Source organism: Oncorhynchus masou, chromosome 5, assembly GCF_036934945.1.
Source record: "Oncorhynchus masou masou isolate Uvic2021 chromosome 5, UVic_Omas_1.1, whole genome shotgun sequence".
Lineage (NCBI taxonomy): Eukaryota > Metazoa > Chordata > Actinopteri > Salmoniformes > Salmonidae > Oncorhynchus > Oncorhynchus masou.
This window is the reverse complement of record NC_088216.1, coordinates 10,482,011-10,500,988: the sequence shown is the minus strand read 5'-3', so window position 1 is coordinate 10,500,988 and position 18,978 is coordinate 10,482,011. Positions and strand designations below refer to the sequence as shown.

Below are 18,978 nucleotides of genomic sequence, written 5' to 3'. Positions count from 1 at the left end.
TAAAACATTAAAGGTAATGGATATGGAGCGTCTATGGCCTCAGTTACACCTGGCACCTAAATGTGATTTCTGTCATCTGATCACTCCAAACTGCATTAGGTTCAGATCTACCAGGATGGGCCTTTGACAGTCTGGATGCATTCAGGCCACTGAATATAAATAAGCAACGTAAAGAAATGGGGTGAATGAGTGGGGAAAAGTACTATCTACACAATTGACCATAATAGCAAAGAACAAATGTGTGTGTCTGAGGGGAAATTAACATTCATACAGCCAAAAGGGGTGGGAAATTACACCAATATTAGTAGACAATTTGCACTAATGTAAATAAACATGGATGATGGAACATATTCCCTTTTGCTGATGTGATGAACCACTAAGGGGACATAAATATTTACCATCTAAACCGTGTGTGACCTCTCACCTCTCTGGCTGTAGAAGTGTTCTTCCTAACCAGTCCCTCAACAGCTCTCTGACTGAGCTCCACCCTCACTGGGTCTTCAGAGGAGAGGAAGGCTGAGGAGGGTTGGAAGGATGAATGGATCAGTCACTCAATAAAGTGTAGAGCTGCTGTCTGACACAATCACTATTTTAGTAGTTCATTAAAATAAATAAGGCTTTATGACTGCTGAATACCAACTATTAATCACTTAGATTGTGTAATTTCATGTAGCGATACATCCTTGGGACGTCCCTAGCCCATTGAAGTTTACATTTAAAATGGTTAAGTTAAGGGTTAAGGGTAGGGATGTCCCAAGGGTTACTGCTGAATACCAACTATTAATCACTTAGATTGTGTAATTTCATGTAGCGATACATCCTTGGGACGTCCCTAGCCCATTGAAGTTTACATTTAAAATGGTTAAGTTAAGGGTTAAGGGTAGGGATGGTTAAGGGTTAAGGGTAGGGATGTCCCAAGAATCCCAGGTAGCATTTACCATTGTGCATTTGTAACCGATGTGAAATGGCTAGCTAGTTAGCGGGGTGTGCGCTAATAGCGATGGTAACGATGTTTCGTGGGAGGCAGTTGTTTATGTGTGCAGAGTCCCTGATTTGAGCCCAGGTAGGGGTGAGGAGAGGGACGAAAGCTATACTGTTACACATTCTTCAGTCTCTTTTACGTAGCAGGTGTAAAAGAAACACAGACAAGACAAGGAGGCGCTCATGTCATTATGGTCATTGTAGTTAAAAATAAATAGCATCTAATTATGTGTAACTGTATGTGGGGTTGTTAGAGAAGAATGTGATTGTCAACTTCTGAACTTGAAAAAATGAAATATCCGTATAATGTGAAATTGAATGAAACAATAATGTATGTTGATGCTAATATGATGTACAATATTCCATGATGTTTCTATATGATAACACCGTCTCACCTCATACTGTATTGGAGCAGCAGCAGCTGACTGCCCAGTTCAACAAGAACCTTGGCGTGATCCTTGACAACACCCTGTCGTTCTCAACCAACATCATGGCGGTGGCCCGTTCCTGTAGGTTCATGCTCTACAACATCCGCAGAGTACGACCCTGCCTCACACAGGAAGCGGCGCAGGTCCTAATCCAGGCACTTGTCATCTCCCGTCTGGATTACTGCAACTCGCTGTTGGCTGGGCTCCCTGCCTGTGCCATTAAACCCCTACAACTCATCCAGAACGCCGCAGCCCGTCTGGTGTTCAACCTTCCCAAGTTCTCTCACGTCACCCCGCTCCTCCGCTCTCTCCACTGGCTTCCAGTTGAAGCTCGCATCCGCTACAAGACCATGGTGCTTGCCTACGGAGCTGTGAGGGGAACGGCACCGCAGTACCCCCCCCCCCCCCCTTAAATGATTTAGATGCACTATTGTAAAGTGGCTGTTCCACTGGATGTCAGAAGGTGAATTCACCAATTTGTAAGTCGCTCTGGATAAGAGCGTCTGCTAAATGACTTAAATGTAATGTAAATGTAACATCAGTTCACCGTCTCACCACTTACTGTATTGGAGCAGCAGCAGCTGACTGCCCAGTTCAACGTCTCACCTCATACTGTATTGGAGCAGCAGCCGCTGACTGCCCAGTTCAACGTCAGTTCGTTGATGCTAATCATCATGTTTTGAATCTGAGAGTAAATAGATCCGATTACAACTCCAAAAATGAAGGGTTCAACTGGAGTTGTTCTCAGATCCCCTAAGAACCGTAGGGTTCTTGGTCAATGAAAAACAGCCCCAAAAGGTTCTTCAAAGACCTTGTTAGAAGGTGGGTTCATCGAGGAACCACCGTTGTTGCTGGACTTCTTGCGGGAACTTCGCAATTACAACTGAAAACGACGGTGACAAGTTTGGATGCGACAAGTTAAAAAGGTTAAGTTGGGTTGATGTTTGCCTCTGAATATGTCTAGAAATAGTAATTATAATAATATAACATACTAATAATGAATAACGAAGACAATTATGGTTTTCTGTGAGTATCTTCCGTAACGTTACTATAGTTAATTACCGTAAATATTAGAATGCGGGTTTGACCGTCGGCGTTGTATGAGCTTCAGTACAGTACCGTTATCTTGCTAGATAACGTTATGTCCTAACTAGGCACAACAAGGTTTGGATTATTTCCCTCAACTATATTCTTTCCCATATATTGTATATCGTTTCCATGAAGCCAACATAACTTTACACTTCATTAACGTAAGTTTCCAATCTAGAGCAGTTCTCAGTTTTGTGAGAATGAACTAGCTAACGTTAACTAACTAACTAACTAACTAAGGACGGTGACCTGTCCAGACGAGATGTTACAACGAACTGAATCGTCAATGGAGGTCTTCCTCTTTATATATCCTGCCACAGCATGCAATACTATTAACTCACAAGGGGGCATAACGTTACATGGACAATACTATCCCATTTTGGAAACGTTACATGGACAATACTATCCCATTTTGGAAACGTTACATGGACAATACTATCCCATTTTGGAAACGTTACATGTACTCCCTCTTGTGGAGGGAAATTCATATCTTAGATGGAAGCTGAATGGGATGGGATTCAGATGCATAATGGTATTAATACAGTGTCTAGACCTCATAGGACAGAACATGTCAATACAAACTGAAATCTATTAGCTCTATTTTGTATAAATGCCCTTCAGAATCCAAACACAGTATTGCCAAACAGCAAAATGTTGAGTATAATCTTTCAAGTCAGCCTGATAACTTTGTACACAAATTGTTTAATATTTTATCTTGAAATGTGATATTTGGCCTGTATGGCAGTACTGTATTGGCTAGTGCTTTCTCCAATATGTTCTTCTATTTTACATTACATTGTATGTTGATGCCATTTATCTTTCAATATTTATTTAATATATATATGCATGTGTTTTAATGCTTTTAAGACTATTCTTTGACACATTTTCTCTTCCTTTGAAATTCTTATAGGACAGAACATGGAAACAATGCAATTGGGATCAAGAAGAAGGTACAAATGTGTGCAAATGATCTTTTCAGATCTCCTCAGAAATGAATGAAGTCCATGGAATGGATATAGACAAAAAGATAATTCAAGGACTAGCAGAGGTAGAGAGGTGAGGCAGGGGTGAGGACATCTTCCTGCTATTTTGACAGTCCCTGAAGGACAATACAGAAGAGGGATTTGCTCTTATTCCTTCCCTTTCTCTAATGTATTTTGTAATAAAATTAGCAAGTGTTGTAAGATCATTGCTTTACTTTACTAGGACTGGAGACTACAGCAGCGATCCTGCTCTTGCCCTACCTCTTCAATGAGGACCCGAGTGGCCTTTATGTCCGTGACATGGTATGCTTATGCACCAATCATCTGTTTCTTCATAAACATAGGTGTGCATGCTTATATAAAACTACAGCTGATCATTTGTTATGTTCATCTTTTCTTACTTTTGTTGACACAGATTTCACCGCTCTTCGCTCCTTTACTGCACATCGGTGGAAATCCATTTCACCATGAGAGTGAAATCCCGCTGGCCTTTGATGGGGAGAACATCCACGCCCTTGAGGACGTCCCCATGGGACTTGGGGCTCTGCTTCGGGTGTATTTAAAAAAATGTTCCCTTAAATTTCCCGAAAATGTCAGAAAAACGCAACCTCACACTCAACGTCAACAAAACTAAGGAGATGATTGTGGACTTCAGGAAACAGCAGAGGGAACACCCCCCTATCCACATCGTTGGAACAGTAGTGGAGAGGGTAGTAAGTTTTAAGTTCCTCGGCATACACATCACAGACAAACTGAATTGGTCCACTCACACAGACAGCATCGTGAAGAAGGCACAGCAGCGCCTCTTCAACCTCAGGAGGCTGAAGAAATTCGGCTTGTCACCAAAAGCACTCACAAACTTCTACAGATGCACAATCGAGAGCATCCTGGCGGGCTGTATCACCGCCTGGTACGGCAACTGCTCCGCCCACAACCGTAAGGCTCTCCAGAGGGTAGTGAGGTCTGCACAACGTATCACCGGGGGCAAACTACCTGCCCTCCAGGACATCTACACCACCCGATGTTACAGGAAGGCCATAAAGATCATCAAGGACAACACCCACCCGAGCCACTGCCTGTTCACCCCGCTCTCATCCAGAAGGCGAGGTCAGTACAGGTGCATCAAAGCTGGGACCGAGAGACTGAAAAATAGCTTCTATCTCAAGGCCATCAGACTGTTAAACAGTAACCACTAACATTGAGTGGCTGCTGCCAACACACTGACTCAACTCCAGCCACTTCAATAGTGGGAATTGATGGGAAAGGATGTAAAATATATCACTAGCCACTTTAAACAGTGCGACCTAATATAATGTTTACATACCCTACATTATTCATCTCATATGTATACGTATATACTGTACTCTATCATCTACTGCATCCTTATGTAATACATGTATCACTAGCCACTTTAACTATGCCACTTTGTTTACATACTCATCTCATATGTATATACTGTACTCGATACCATCTACTGTATCTTGCCTATGCTGCTCTGCACCATCACTCATTCATATCTTTATGTACATATTCTTTATCCCCTTACACTGTGTATAAGAAATTAGTTTTGGAATTGTTAGATTACTTGTTGGTTATTACTGCATTGTCGGAGCTGGAAGCACAAGCATTTCGCTACACTCGCATTAACATCTGCCAACCATGTGTATGTGACAAATAAAATTTGATTTGATTTACTAAATGTTTCTGATGCCACATCACTCATTTTCAAAGGGAGTCGTTGGTTTTTAGGGGCAGTAGCTTTTTTAGCTTTTTGTCTGAAAGTATTTTCTCAACTGCGATACCAACTCCAAGTCACTTCTGAGGGTCACACAGACACTTTTCAAAATGAGGTCCTCCTTCCAATAGAGTTTCACCAGGTACCGTGTTTCACACAGAACCCAGTCACCCTGGCCCCTCCCCCCTACAGACCGCACCAATCCCCACCGTGATCGATTCAGTGTCAGGACAGCTCTAGGTCGCCTGCAACCGACCAATGATAGGTGTCTGAGTCGACTGACTCTCAGATCATCTTCCACTGCCTCGACTCTGTTTACACCTCCACGCACACAGGAAAACACACTCAGAGCCTACTGCCTCGGCCCTGTTCACGAGGCTTTTCTAAAAACTACACTTAGCGTGTTTCGCTAACCTCTTTTTATTTAAACTAGGTTTGAGATGTGGTATCCACTCGGCTCGCTGCCTCAGATGAAAGGTGGGTCCATCTGCTCCTTCCCAAAGTGTGGTCTCCCTGAGATCCCAAGTTTGAGGGATCCCTGGTGTACCATTTACCCATGTCGTCAGGAGTGAAGATTAACATCCCCAAATGTGGTTAATTTCTTTAATATCAAATGAGGAAACAAACTTATCAGACAAGTCAGATTTATTCTTAAACTAAATCTTTATTCACTTAATAAGGGAGCAGGTCAATACAACATACACATACAAAGTGAATCAATTGAGTGCGCTACGATAATGATGGCTGGTCGATGAATCACCCCCAGACAACTCGTTGAGAGCCCCAAGACAAAAGTACAAAAGGTATTTTATAGCCAAGATACACCCCTTTCAATCTACATGACAAACAGCAGATGTATAGAATGGGTCACAAAGTTAAGATTTGTATGAAAGATACTTATAATTCACAGCAGACAGTATCTGCTCTAAAACAGTACTCTGTGTAGAGACCAGGGTCTGGCCCTGGGGTCATCTCTTACTGGTACCATAGGGAACAGAAACATTAACTCATGATCTGGAATGCAGTCTCTTTAGGTTTTATCACACAAAAGACATTGTAAATCTCCTGTCAGTGTTTTCTCCCAGAAACCCATCCTCAGTAGAACACAGACCCAATAGTTCTAAGAACCCTCTATTCTGTTGCATAAAACAACCATTTGATACAATAAAAGTATAATAACATAATGTTGAAGTTTTGCTCTCAGTGTCCACTGAAAGTTGACTAGTAACAACAACTGGGACCTAAAAGACACCCACCATGAGACCCAATAAATCTGCCCAACAAGAGGCAAACAAAAGAAAAACCCACAACAAACTTAAAGACAGGACACAAACCAAAAAGGTGTTGACTCTCCACATCTATCAAAACAACTGGAGCACTGGGCCAGACACTTAAATAGAACCTGGACCAGCTCAGGTGAAACACCTGCCCACTAATGAGATGGACAAGCCAGCACAGGTGTAACACATACTGACTAACGAGGTGACACCAATCAATCTCTTCCATTTCAGAGCCTGAGGCTAATGGCCAAATTATGTTGAAATCAATGGGTAAGGGGGCAAACGTTTAGGCTTCTACGTTGTGACACTATTAAAATAATCCTAAAACAATGTTAAAACATTCTACATTGTGCCATTATTCGTTGAAATCATGAAACAACTACTTCATGTATGTATTTCCTAATATTTGATCAGAGATCATTTATCAGATTATCTCTGGTCACAGCTATGAGCTTTCTCTCCTGTGTGTGTTCTCTGGTGAAGAGTCAGAGAGCCAGATGAAGCAAATCTCTTCCCACATTGACCACAGCTATAAGGTTTCTCTCCTGTATGTTTTCTCTGGTGCACTGTCAGCTCTCCAGATTGACCAAAACCCTTCCCACATTGATTACAGCTATAAGGTTTCTCTCCTGTGTGTGTTCTCTGGTGTTGAGTCAGGTGGACAGATCGAATAAAACCCTTCCCACATTGATTACAGCTATAAGGTTTCTCTCCTGTGTGTATTCTCTGGTGTTGAGTCAGAGAGCCAGATGTAGTAAAACACTTACCACATTGACCACAGCTATAAGGTTTCTCTCCTGTGTGTGTTCTCTGGTGTTCAGTCAGAGAGCTAGATGAAGAAAAACTCTTCCTACATTGACCACAGCTAAAAGGTTTCTCTCCTGTGTGTGTTCTATGGTGTACAGTCAGAGTGCAAGATGTAGTGAAACTCTTCCCACATTCACCACAAATATAAGGTTTCTCTCCTGTGTGTATTCTCTGGTGTCGAGTCAGATGGCCAGATGTAGTAAAACTCTTCCCACATTGACCACAGCTATAAGGTTTCTCTCCTGTGTGTGTTCTCTGGTGCACTGTCAGCTCTCCAGATCCACCAAAACTCTTCCCACATTGACCACAGATATAAGGTTTCTCTCCTGTGTGTGTTCTCTGATGAATTTTAATGCCTGATGAGGTGAATCTCTTCCCACAGTCAGAGCAGCAGTGAGTTCTCCTCCCTGTGGATCTCTGCAAGTGTTTCTTGAGGTGTTCTGATCTGGAGAGACTATTCTCTGCCTCTTCAGCATCACAAGGTTGTTGAGGCTCCCCAGAGGATCCACAATAGTTAAGTATCTCTCCTGTGTGAACAACAAAGTCAGACTGATGATTAAAGGCCCACAACAGCGGTAATCCACTGCAAAAGGTGATGCCAACAGCATAGCCATGATGTTATACAACAATTAACGTCTGTAATGAATGTTAAAATTATTTGACATTTGTCTTAAAACGAGCAAGAATAGTCATATTTTGTCTTGTTTTCACATTAGTAGTAACATCCATGATTGTAGGCTAAAATTGCAGCACGAGGGCAATGTGACTGCAGAAACTCCTCCCTGCTAATGAGGAAACCGATAGTTATGGATGTTGTATATCTGCCTGGAGCAAAAATGGTGAGCAAAGATTTTAGTTTTTCACAATGTATTCTGAATGTGAATGGGGGAAAACTCAGGGGAGTAACCTCCATTTCCAGGTTGCTAATGAGTAATTTTCACACTGCTTTGGATTATAATTGTAAGGCTCATTTGAATGTCCTGTTTAATATAATGTTTGCTACAGTATGAATTACGTGTAATTATTGAAGAACCGCATTAATGACAGTTTCCATTTGGGTGTCAAATAAGTTAAGATTTTATTTTTTATTTCACCTTTATTTAACCAGGTAGGACAGTTGAGAACAAGTTCTCATTTACAACTGTGACCTGGCCAAGATAAAGCAAAGCAGTGTGACAAAAAAACAACATGTGGAGTTACCCTTGGAATAAACAAACATACAGTCAATAACACAATAGAAAAATCTATATACAGTGTGTGCAAATTGAGTAAGGAGGTAAGGCAATAAATAGGCCACAGTAGAGAAGTAATTACAATTTAACAAATTAACACACGAGTGATAGATGTGCAAATGATGTGCAAGTAGAAATACTGGTGTGCAAAAGAGCAAAAAAAGTAAATAAAAACAATATGGGGATGAGGTAGGCAGTTGGATGGGTTATTTACAGATGGGCTATGTACTGCTGCAGCGATTGGTAAGCTGCTCAGATAGCTGATGCTTAAAGTTAGTGAGGGAGATATAAGTCTCCAACTTCAGTGATTTTTGCAATTCTTTCCAGTCTTTGGCAGCAGAGAACTGAAAGGAAAGGCGACCAAAGAGGTGTTGGCTTTGGGGATGACCAGTGAGATATACCTCCTGGAGCATGTACTATGGGTGGGTGTTGCTATGGTGACCAGTGAGCTGAGTTAAGGGGGAGCTTTCCCTAGCAAAGACTTATAGATGACCTGGAGCCAGTGGGTTTGGTGACGAATATGTAGCAAGGGCCCGCCATTGTAAGTCAGAACCATCCAGAGTAGTGATGCTAGTCAGGCGGGCGGGTAGCGATCGGTTAAAGAGCATGCATTTAGTTTTACTTGTGTTTAAGAGCAGTTGGAGGCCACAGAAGGAGTGTTATATGGCATTGAAGCTTGTTTGGAGGTTTGTTAACTCTTGGATCTACCCATCCCGGATCTGGGAGAATTGTCATCAACTGACACTAAGTAGCATAACGCAACGGACAAAAAATCTTACTAGAAAATATTCATATTCATGAAATCACAAGTGAAATATATTCAAAGACAAAGCCTTTTGTTAATCACCCTGTCATCTCAGATTTTGAAAATATGCTTTACAGCCAGCAAGACAAGCATTTGTGTAAGTTTATCGATAGCCTAGCATAGCATTATGCCTAGTTAGTAGCAGGCAATCTGGTCACGAAAATCAGAAAAGCAATCAAATTAAATCGTTTACCTTTGATGAGCTTCGGATGTTTTCACTCACGAGACTCCCAGTTAGATAGCAAATGTTATTTTTTTCCAAAAATATTATTTTTGTAGCAGAAATAACTCCGTTAGTTCTTCACGTTTGGCTGAGAATTCGACCGGAAATTGCAGTCACGACAACGTCGAAAAATATTCCAAATTAGCTCCATAATAGCAACAGGAACATGGCAAATGCTAAGTATCTGCTTTTATAATCAATCCTCAAGTTGTTTTTCTAATATCTATTCGATAATATATCAACCGGGACAGGTGGCTTCTTAGTAGGAAAGAGAGAAACAATGGCCGCATTTGTCTTTTACGCACAAAACACTCTGAGACCTATTGTTGGACCCCTAACTTCACCTAACAACATCATAGACCTACTGTAGGACCCCTAACTTCACCTAACAACAACAGACCTACTGTAGGACCCCTAACTTCACCTAACAACAACAGACCTACTGTAGGACCCATAACTTCACCTAACAACAACATAGACAACAACATAGACCTACTGTAGGACCCATTACTTCACCTAACAATAACATAGACCTACTGTAGAACCCATTACTTCACCTAACAATAACATAGACATTTCTACTGATACAGGACTAAAATGTCCATTACTTCACCTAACAATAACATAGACCTATCTGTGTGTTGTACAATAGCCTGTCCATCAAGGAGCAGTAGAACCCATTACAGTTTCACCTAACAATAACACAGGACAGTTCTCTACACATTATGAGCTAAGTAGGACTGTCCATAAATCATTTCATATTTCAGCCTGTCCATCAAGGGACAAGTTCTCTACCATTATGAGTATACATGGAAACTAAAATGTCTTTGTCATGACATTTCATTAACCTGATAATTGTTGTGAATAATCCAAGGAAGCTACCTCTGTAATGTGTTGTCATTCTAAATGTCCTGAATAAAGGAGCAGTTCTCTACACATTATGAGCTGAGTATCTGTGTGTTGTACAATAGCCTGTCCATCAAGGAGCAGTTCTCTACACATTATGAGCTGAGTATCTCTGTGTCCAAACAGACTAACGAGACCCGACTGTAAATCAAGCAGACAATAACACATTATAAACACCAATTTGTTAGGGATGTTGGATAAAACATGGAGCACGGCATAACTGTCTTTACCAGAGTAATGAATGAAGAGGCACTCTGGTTGTTGTTGCATGTTGTGATGTTTGTCATTTGACTGGAATTCAGAAAATTATTTCCTGGATCAGCTGATGATAGTTGAACATGTGACTGTAACTAAACAGCTACAGTATTAAGAATGATGTGCAATTATTGAAGAACCGCGTTAATGACAGTATTGATTTGGGTGTTGTCAATAAAGTTAAGGTGACTCTTGGTTAGAATCACTGGATTTTGCAAACTGAAATTATTTATAATTTCTGTGCCCATGAAAACTGTTTTCCCAACGTAATATAAGGAGACACTAAATGTTACGTAGTTAGAGTGCATTTCAGAGACCTGACTCCCAAAACATGTACTAACAGGACAATAACCTAAACCACAAGGCCAAATCTACACTGGAGGAGCTTACCAAGATGACATTGAATGTTCCTGGGTGGCCTAGTTACAGTTTGGACTTAAATCGTATTAAAAGTCTCTGGTAAGACTTGAAAATGGCTTTCTAGATCAAAAACCGACTTGACAGAAATGGAAGGATTTTAAAAATAATAATGAAGATGAAGATCAGTCACCTATTGGATGACATCACGACTTCCCATCAAGCCAACTCCTTAAATACCTTACTATGACATCACTCACTCCTTCTAGTTTCCAGTTGTCTAAAAAAAACACTATTTTGCTCAAAACATTTAGCATTTTGTTTCCCTTTAGTGTGTTTATACTTTACTGTATTTATATATCACTTTTCAATAGGAAAAGTTAAAATCACTGGAGGACGTCATGAACAATTCATACAATACAAAAACATATTCAAGAGTAGAATGGCCTTTTAAAATTCACACATTAGTTCAACAACTGCAGAGTTTGTGTCCCTGTTTTATAAGACAGTACTCACTGTATTTACTGGTGTTAATCAGGTCTCCAATCTTCTCTTCTTCGTCCTCCTCTAATGTGACAGTAATCTCCCCCTCTTCGTCCTTCATTAAAAAAACGTTTTCATCTTCTTTCACTGTCACAGTAACCTCCTTCTCTCCAAAACCTGCATCCTCCTCTTTCTCCTCTTCTTTTACTGTAACATCCTCCTCCTCTTTCACTCTGAACGTGTCTTCCTCGTCTTTCACTGAAACGTCTTCCTCCACCTCTTTCACAGTAACAGCCCCACCCTCTACTTGTTCTTGTATTGTAACAGCCTCCTCTTTGACGAGAGCTTCCTTCTCCGTCCAGCAGATCTTCTCTTCTTTATCAGGAGGAGAGTGGCTTAGTGAACTCATGGTCGGGGATAACAGCTAGTTAGCATTAGCGACTAGACTAGTGCTAACTTGACCAGACAGCTAATTGACTTACAACGTAAATATTAAATTAAATGAGGTACCTAGTTGTTTACACATCAGTATGTTTAAATCATAGTGTTAAATAAAGCAGTAAATTGTCTAAAGAGCTTGAATGTTCCGACTTTGTTGTCAAGAGAGCTACCGAGGTGGCTGCAGTTGTTGAAGAAGCGTTCCGTCCACTAGATTATACGTCACAGTATAAACATCGCCTGAAAGACACATATCGCCATCTGCTGTCTGGAGGGAGGAAACGCAGTTGAGGAGGGAACACTTTTTTTCTTCTTCATTGAATTATATTATAAAGCAGTTTAGATAAACGTTTTTTTCCTCTCCATTAAATAAGCATATTATATCAACACGTACAAAGAGCAACAAGTGTTGTTTGATTAGTTCAGTTTTTCTATGAGATTCTAAAACAAACTCTACATCAACTCCACATCTATATTTCTGATTCAGTCAAATAACTAGATTTCAAAAAAAGCACCTAGTTATTGATACTCTTGATAAAGATGAGCAAAAATGTATGTATGAAATAAATAAATAAACTTTACCCACTACCAGGATATTTTAGCCCAAAACCTGGTTACCTCTCTGCTAGGAGGCTGACACTTGGCCATAAGTGGATCTTCCAGCAAGACACATCAACATCCACAAAGAGATGGTTACTTGGGCACAAAATCAACATATTCAACGGCCATCTCAGTCTTTGGACTTGAACTCCATTGAAAACCTGTGATTTGAATTGAACAGGGCAGTCCACAAGCGCAGACAAAATAAATTAAGGACCGGAGAGATTCTGTATGGAGGAATGGTCTAAGATCCCACCCAATGTGTTCTCTAATCTCATAAAACATTTCAGTGTCGTTATCTTTTTCAATTGTAACAGTATAAAATAATATAATGTCCCTTTTATTGTTGGTGTAACAATACATCATGTAGATGTATATAATGAACAGACTAGGTCTATACTGCTCCTACATGGTGTAACAATACATCATGTAGATGTATATAATGAACAGACTAGGTCTATACTGCTCCTACATGGTGTAACAATACATCATGTAGATGTATATAATGAACAGACTAGGTCTATACTGCTCCTACATGGTATAACAATACATCATGTAGCTGTATATAATGAACAGACTAGGTCTATACTGCTCCTACATGGTTTAACATCATGTAGCGGTATACTACCGTTCAAAAGTTTGGGGTCACTTAGAAATATCCTTGTTTTTGAAAGAAAATCATATTTTTTCATTTATCAATTATAAAAACCTGTTTTTGCTTTTTCATTATGGGGTATTGTGATGTCATTATGGGGTATTGTGATGTCATTATGGGGTATTGTGATGTCATTATGGGGGTATTGTGATGTCATTATGGGGGTATTGTGATGTCATTATTGGGTATTGTGTGTAGATTGATGAGGGGTAAAATTATTTAATCCATGTCAGAATAAGGCTGTAACGTAACAAAATGTGGAAAAAGTTAACGGGTCTGAATACTTTCCGAATGCACGGTATATATAGGGGCAGTACTCAGTGACATCACTTCCTGAAACAGGAGGTACAAATATATAACATAGGTTCACAATATCAACATTCAATTCATCAAAAATATATGACCACATATATGAAATGCCAGTCCAGGCACAATCCTAGAGGTTCACTGATGATCAATTTCCTCCTTCACATCTGACTCCTGATGATCAACCTCCTCCTTCACATCTGACACCTGATGATCAACCTCCTCCTTCACATCTGACTCCTGATGATCAACCTCCTCCTTCACATCTGACTCCTGATGATCAACCTCCTCCTTCACATCTGACTCCAGTGATCAATCTGGTGCGTCTTCTTTCTTGGGGAATCCCGATGGACGACGTCATCGAATGGGCCGTCATCACGACCACCGCCCACAAGTTAATTGTTATTCAGGTTATCAATGGGAAGAGCATCAGCAATATGTCCTGTCTATTAACTTGTCTCATTTAACGGATTTGGACATTCACAAATTCAACAGCACAACGGCAGAGTCATGTCTTAAGTGTAAAACTACCAATAACTCAATAATCCTTCTGGGAATGTTATGATGTCATAAAGCTATGGGAGGAGTTAGAAAGTTGGCTGTCAGTAGTGACGGGATATAAATAGCACTCCCACGGCAATTCTACATTAATCTGCCCTGTAATATACTAACAAAAAAACAGTTGAAATGTCTATCAAAGTCATTGTGATCGTATAGTGGATTTAACAATTCCTACTAATTCCTAATTTACTATAATAAATTAATCAATTGTTTCCATGTGTCTCATATTCATAACATCAGAATAAGGCGTCATCCATTTTAGTTTCAAAATATATCAAATTGCATGGAAAATTACTCAATGTCCCCCTCAGGTGGCGAAGAAGTATAATACACCTAAACGAACAAAACCGGGCTGATAAACTGGCTGGTGTTCATGGGTTTACAAAACATGTACTTTATATATTTGTCATAACTGACCTGCATTGATGAGAAACCCAGTGTGGATGAATGATCAGTAGTCGACAGGGTAAAAATAGCACTCCTAAAAGAAGATGCATTTTCCAGTTAGATACCAATTTGAAAGAGGGAACTTTAGCATAAAACCCACATGGAAAACAGAGATTTGGCAAATTACATATAGAGTCTGACTTGACACCAAACCAACAACAGTAGTTACTAAAACAGAAATTGCTAATGTGTGATTTAAAACGTGGATTTTATGATGTAATGTCAATTTTATACAGGACCACTCAATTTTCAAGTTCTCCATAAATCTGCTGTGGATTACCCAGAATCCCACACCTTTATCACACAAGCGGCGCAGCGGTCTAAGGCACTGCTTCTCACTGGAGGCGTCACTACAGACCCTGGTTCAAATCCAGGCTGTATGAAAACAGGCCGTGATTGGGAGTCCCTTTGGGCAGCGCACAACTAATAGCTCAAAAACCACACGGAATCTGGGAGTAATGTGTACATCCCTGGTTAGAGGACAATTTGTAGAAAACAGCTAGCTACATTTTGATTCAAGTGGGTCGCCAACGTGGTAACACAACTCTTTTTTTGTTAAATCACATAAATTAGTACTCTTCCATTTCAGAGCTTTGTCCACTGAGCCTAATATCCATATCATGTTGAAATCAATTGATGAGGGGGCAAACGTTTAGGCTTCTACATTGAGACTATTAAAATATTCCTAATACAATGTTAAAACATACCACATTGTGACATTAACTCATTGATATCATGAAACAACTCCATGTATGTATTATCTGATATTTTACCAGATTAACTCTGGTCACAGCCATAAGGTTTCTCTCCTGTGTGTGTTCTCTGGTGTCGTGTCAGCTGGCCAGATTGAACAAAACTCTTCCCACATTGAGCACAGCTGTAAGGTTTCTCTCCTATGTGTGTTCTCTGGTGTGAAGTCAGATAGCTAGATGCAGTAAAACTCTTCCCACATTGAGCACAGCTATAAGGTTTATCTCCTGTGTGTGTTCTCTGGTGTAAAGTCAGCTCTCCAGATTGAACAAAACTCTTCCCACATTGATTACAGCTATAAGGTTTCTCTCCTGTGTGGATTCTCTGATGAATTTTAATGCCTGATGAGGTGAATCTCTTCCCACAGTCAGAGCAGCAGTGAGTTCTCTTCCCTGTGGATCTCTGCAGGCATTTTTTGTGTTCTGATCTGGAGAGACTCTTCTCTGTCTCCTCAGCATCATGAGGTTGTTGAGGCTCCCCAGAGGATCCACGATAGTCCCGGATCTCTCCTGTGTGAACAACAAAGTCAGACAGATGATTAAAGGCCCACAACAGCGGTAATCCACTGTAAAAGGCGATGCCAACAGCATAGCCATGATGTTGTACAACAATTGACGTCTGTAATGAATGTAAAAATTATTTGACAATTGTCTTAAAATGAGCAAGAATAGTCATATTTTGTCTTGTTTTCACATTAGTAGTAAAATCGATAATTGTAGGCTAGAAATAAGTTATTAAAGTTGTTGAAACTCTAAGCAATGTGCCAAACGACTGTCTCCAAGGCCCCTTTCTGTGTTTGCTAAACTTGCAGCACGAGGGCGATGCACATGCAATTTGATTGCAGAAACTCCTCCCTGCTAATGAGGAAACTGATAGTTATGGATGTAGTATATCTGCCTGGAGCAAAAATGGTGAGCAAAGATTTTAGTTTTTCAGTATTCTGAATGTGAATGGGGGAAAACTCAGGGAAGTTACCTCCATTTCCAGGTTGCTTATGAGAGCATTTCACACTACTTTGGATTATAATTGTAATGCTCGTTTGAATGTCCTGCTTAATATAATGTTTGTGTCATCATCGCAAATCAACCGCTTCATACTTAAAAAAACACTTCAACCAGTAAAATACTCTTTAGCTGAGGGTTTCTACATGGTTTGCCAAATTGGCCCATAACAAGAAATAAAGAAAAATAGCTCTGTGTGTTGTACAATAGCCTGTCCATCAAGGAACAGTTCTCTACACATTATGACCACGGTAGGGATGTTGGATGCAACACGGCATAACTGTCTTTACCAAAGTAATGAATGAAGAAGCACTTTGGTTGTTGTTGTATGTCTTGATGTTTGTTATGTGACAATCATTCAGAAAATTATTTCCTGGACCAGCTGATGATAGATGAACATGTGACTAACTAAACAGCTACAGTATTAAGAATGATGTTTAATTATTGAAGAACCACATTAATGACAGTATCCATTTGGGTGTTGTCAATAAAGTTACAATATTTATTATTTTTAACCTTTATTTAACCAGATGGCCATGATGTCATAATGATAGTTTAACCAGGTAGGCCATTCAAGATCAAGTTCTCATTTACAACTGCGACCTGGCCAAGATAAAGCAAAGCAGTGCGACAAAAAACAGAGTTACATGTGGGATTAACAAACGAACAGTCAATAACACAATAGAAATATCTATATAGTGTCTGCAAATGGAGTAGGGTGGAAAGGCAATAAATAGTCCATAGTAGCAAAGTAATTACAATTTAGCAAATTAACACTGGAGAGATAGATGTGCAGATGATGATGTGCAAGTAGAAATACTGGTGTGCAAAAGAGCAAAAAAAAGTCAATAAAAACATGTTGATGAGGTAGGTAGTTGGATGGGCTATTTACAGATGGGCTGTGTACAGCTGCAGCGATCGGTAAGCTGCTCAGATAGCTGATGCTTACAGTTAGTGAGGGAGAAATAAGTCTCCAACTTCAGCGATTTTTGCAATTCTTTCCAGTCATTGGCAGCAGAGAACTGGAAGGAAAGGCGTCCAAAGGAGGTGTTGGCTTTGGGGATGACCAGTGAGATAAACCTGCTGGAGGGCATGCTACGGGTGGGTGTTGCTATGGTGACCAGTGAGCTGAGTTAAGGCAGAGCTTTACCTAGCAAAGACTGAGAGATGACCTGGAGCCAACGGGTTTGGCGACGAATATGTAGCGAGGGCCAGCCGACAAGAGCATACAGGTCGCAGTGGTGGGTGGTATATGGGGCTTTGGTGACAAAACGGATGGCACCGTGATAGCAAACTGGATGCAGTCTGAGTAAAGTGTTGGAGGCTATTTTGTAAATGACATCGCCAAGGTCAAGGATCGGTAGGATAGTCAGTTTTACGAGGGTATGTTTGGCACTGTGAGTGAAGGAGGCTTTGTTGAGAAATAGGAAGCCGATTCTAGATTTAATTTTGGATTGGAGATGATTCATATTAGTCTGGAATGAGAGTTTACAGTCTAACCAGACACCTCGGTAATTGTTGTTGTCCACGTATTCTAAGTCAGAACCGTCCAGAGTAGTGGTGCTAGTCCAGGGGGTGCGGGCAATGATCGGTTGTTGATTGAGTCGAAAGCCTTGGCCAGGTCGATGAAGACGGCTGCACAGTACTGTCTTTTATCGATGGTGGTTATGATGTTGTTTCGTACCTTGAGCGTGGCTAAGGTGCACCCGTGACCAGCTCGGAAACTGGATTGCACAGCGGAGAAGGTACAGTGGGATTCGAAATGGTCAGTGATCTGTTTGTTAACTTGGCATTCGAAGACTTTTGAAAGGCAGGACAGGATGGCAGGATGGACCTAGGTCTAACAGTTTGGGTCTAGAGTGTCACCCCCTTTGAAGAGGGGGATGACCGCAGAAGCTTTCCAATCTTTAGGAATCTCGGAAAAAAATGAAAGAGGGGTTGAACAGACTAGTAATAGGGGTTGTCACAATGGAGGCAGATCCATTTAGAAAGAGAGGGTCCAGATTGTCTAGCCCAGCTGATTTGTATGGGTCCAGGTTTTGCAGCTCTTTCAGAACATCAGCTATCTGGATTTGGGTGAAGGAGAAGCTGGTGAGGCTTGGGCAAGTAGCTGCGGGGGGTGCGGAGCTGTTGGCTGCTAGTATTCAAATGTATAGTCTTCTGTATCGTGGGGCTCGAACCCATGACTCTGAGATTAAGAGTCTCATGCTCTGCCGACTGAGCTAGACAGATGCCTCTACAGTATTATTGACTTGGTCCGAAAATCGTTCAGCTCCATTTCTGCAAAATATGGTGATCACTGACTGTGTGTATCGGTTCCTGACTACTCTGAAAAGTTGCCTATCGCGGAGACCATTCAATGTTTTTGTGCTGGTCGAGGGCAGTCAGGTCTGGAGTGAACCAAGGTCTATATCTGTTCTTAGTTCTACATTTTTTGAAAGGGGCATGCTTATTTAAGGTGGTGAGGAAATGATTTTTAAAGAACAATGAGGCATCCTCTATTAGAAAGGCCTGCTTGCAGAAGTGTTTTAGGGAGCGTTTGACAGTGATGAGGGGTGGTCGTTTGACCGCGGACCCATAACGGACGCAGGCAATGATCGCTAAGATCCTGATTGAAAACAGCAGAGGTGTATTTGGAGGGCAAGTTGGTCAGGAT

General features: G+C 40.8%; 1 protein-coding gene and 1 long non-coding RNA gene across 2 annotated transcripts; one reads left to right on the top strand and one right to left on the bottom strand.

Annotated features, from left to right (window-relative positions):
- Positions 1–3,407: 3,407 nt before the first annotated feature.
- LOC135532816 (uncharacterized) lies at positions 3,408–4,147 on the top strand. The gene is made up of 3 exons (XR_010454400.1): positions 3,408–3,448; positions 3,705–3,784; positions 3,897–4,147. It is a non-coding gene; the product is annotated as an uncharacterized LOC135532816 (long non-coding RNA).
- A 1,724-nt stretch (positions 4,148–5,871) lies between these two features.
- LOC135532569 (zinc finger protein 660-like) lies at positions 5,872–12,195 on the bottom strand. Its single transcript, XM_064960053.1, has 2 exons — positions 11,598–12,195; positions 5,872–7,830 (listed from the first exon to the last, which is right to left on the bottom strand). The coding sequence occupies exons 1-2, from the start codon at positions 11,971–11,973 to the stop codon at positions 6,926–6,928; spliced, it is 1,281 nt and encodes a 426-aa protein (XP_064816125.1). The 5' UTR covers positions 11,974–12,195; the 3' UTR covers positions 5,872–6,925.
- Between the last annotated feature and the right edge of the window lie 6,783 nt (positions 12,196–18,978).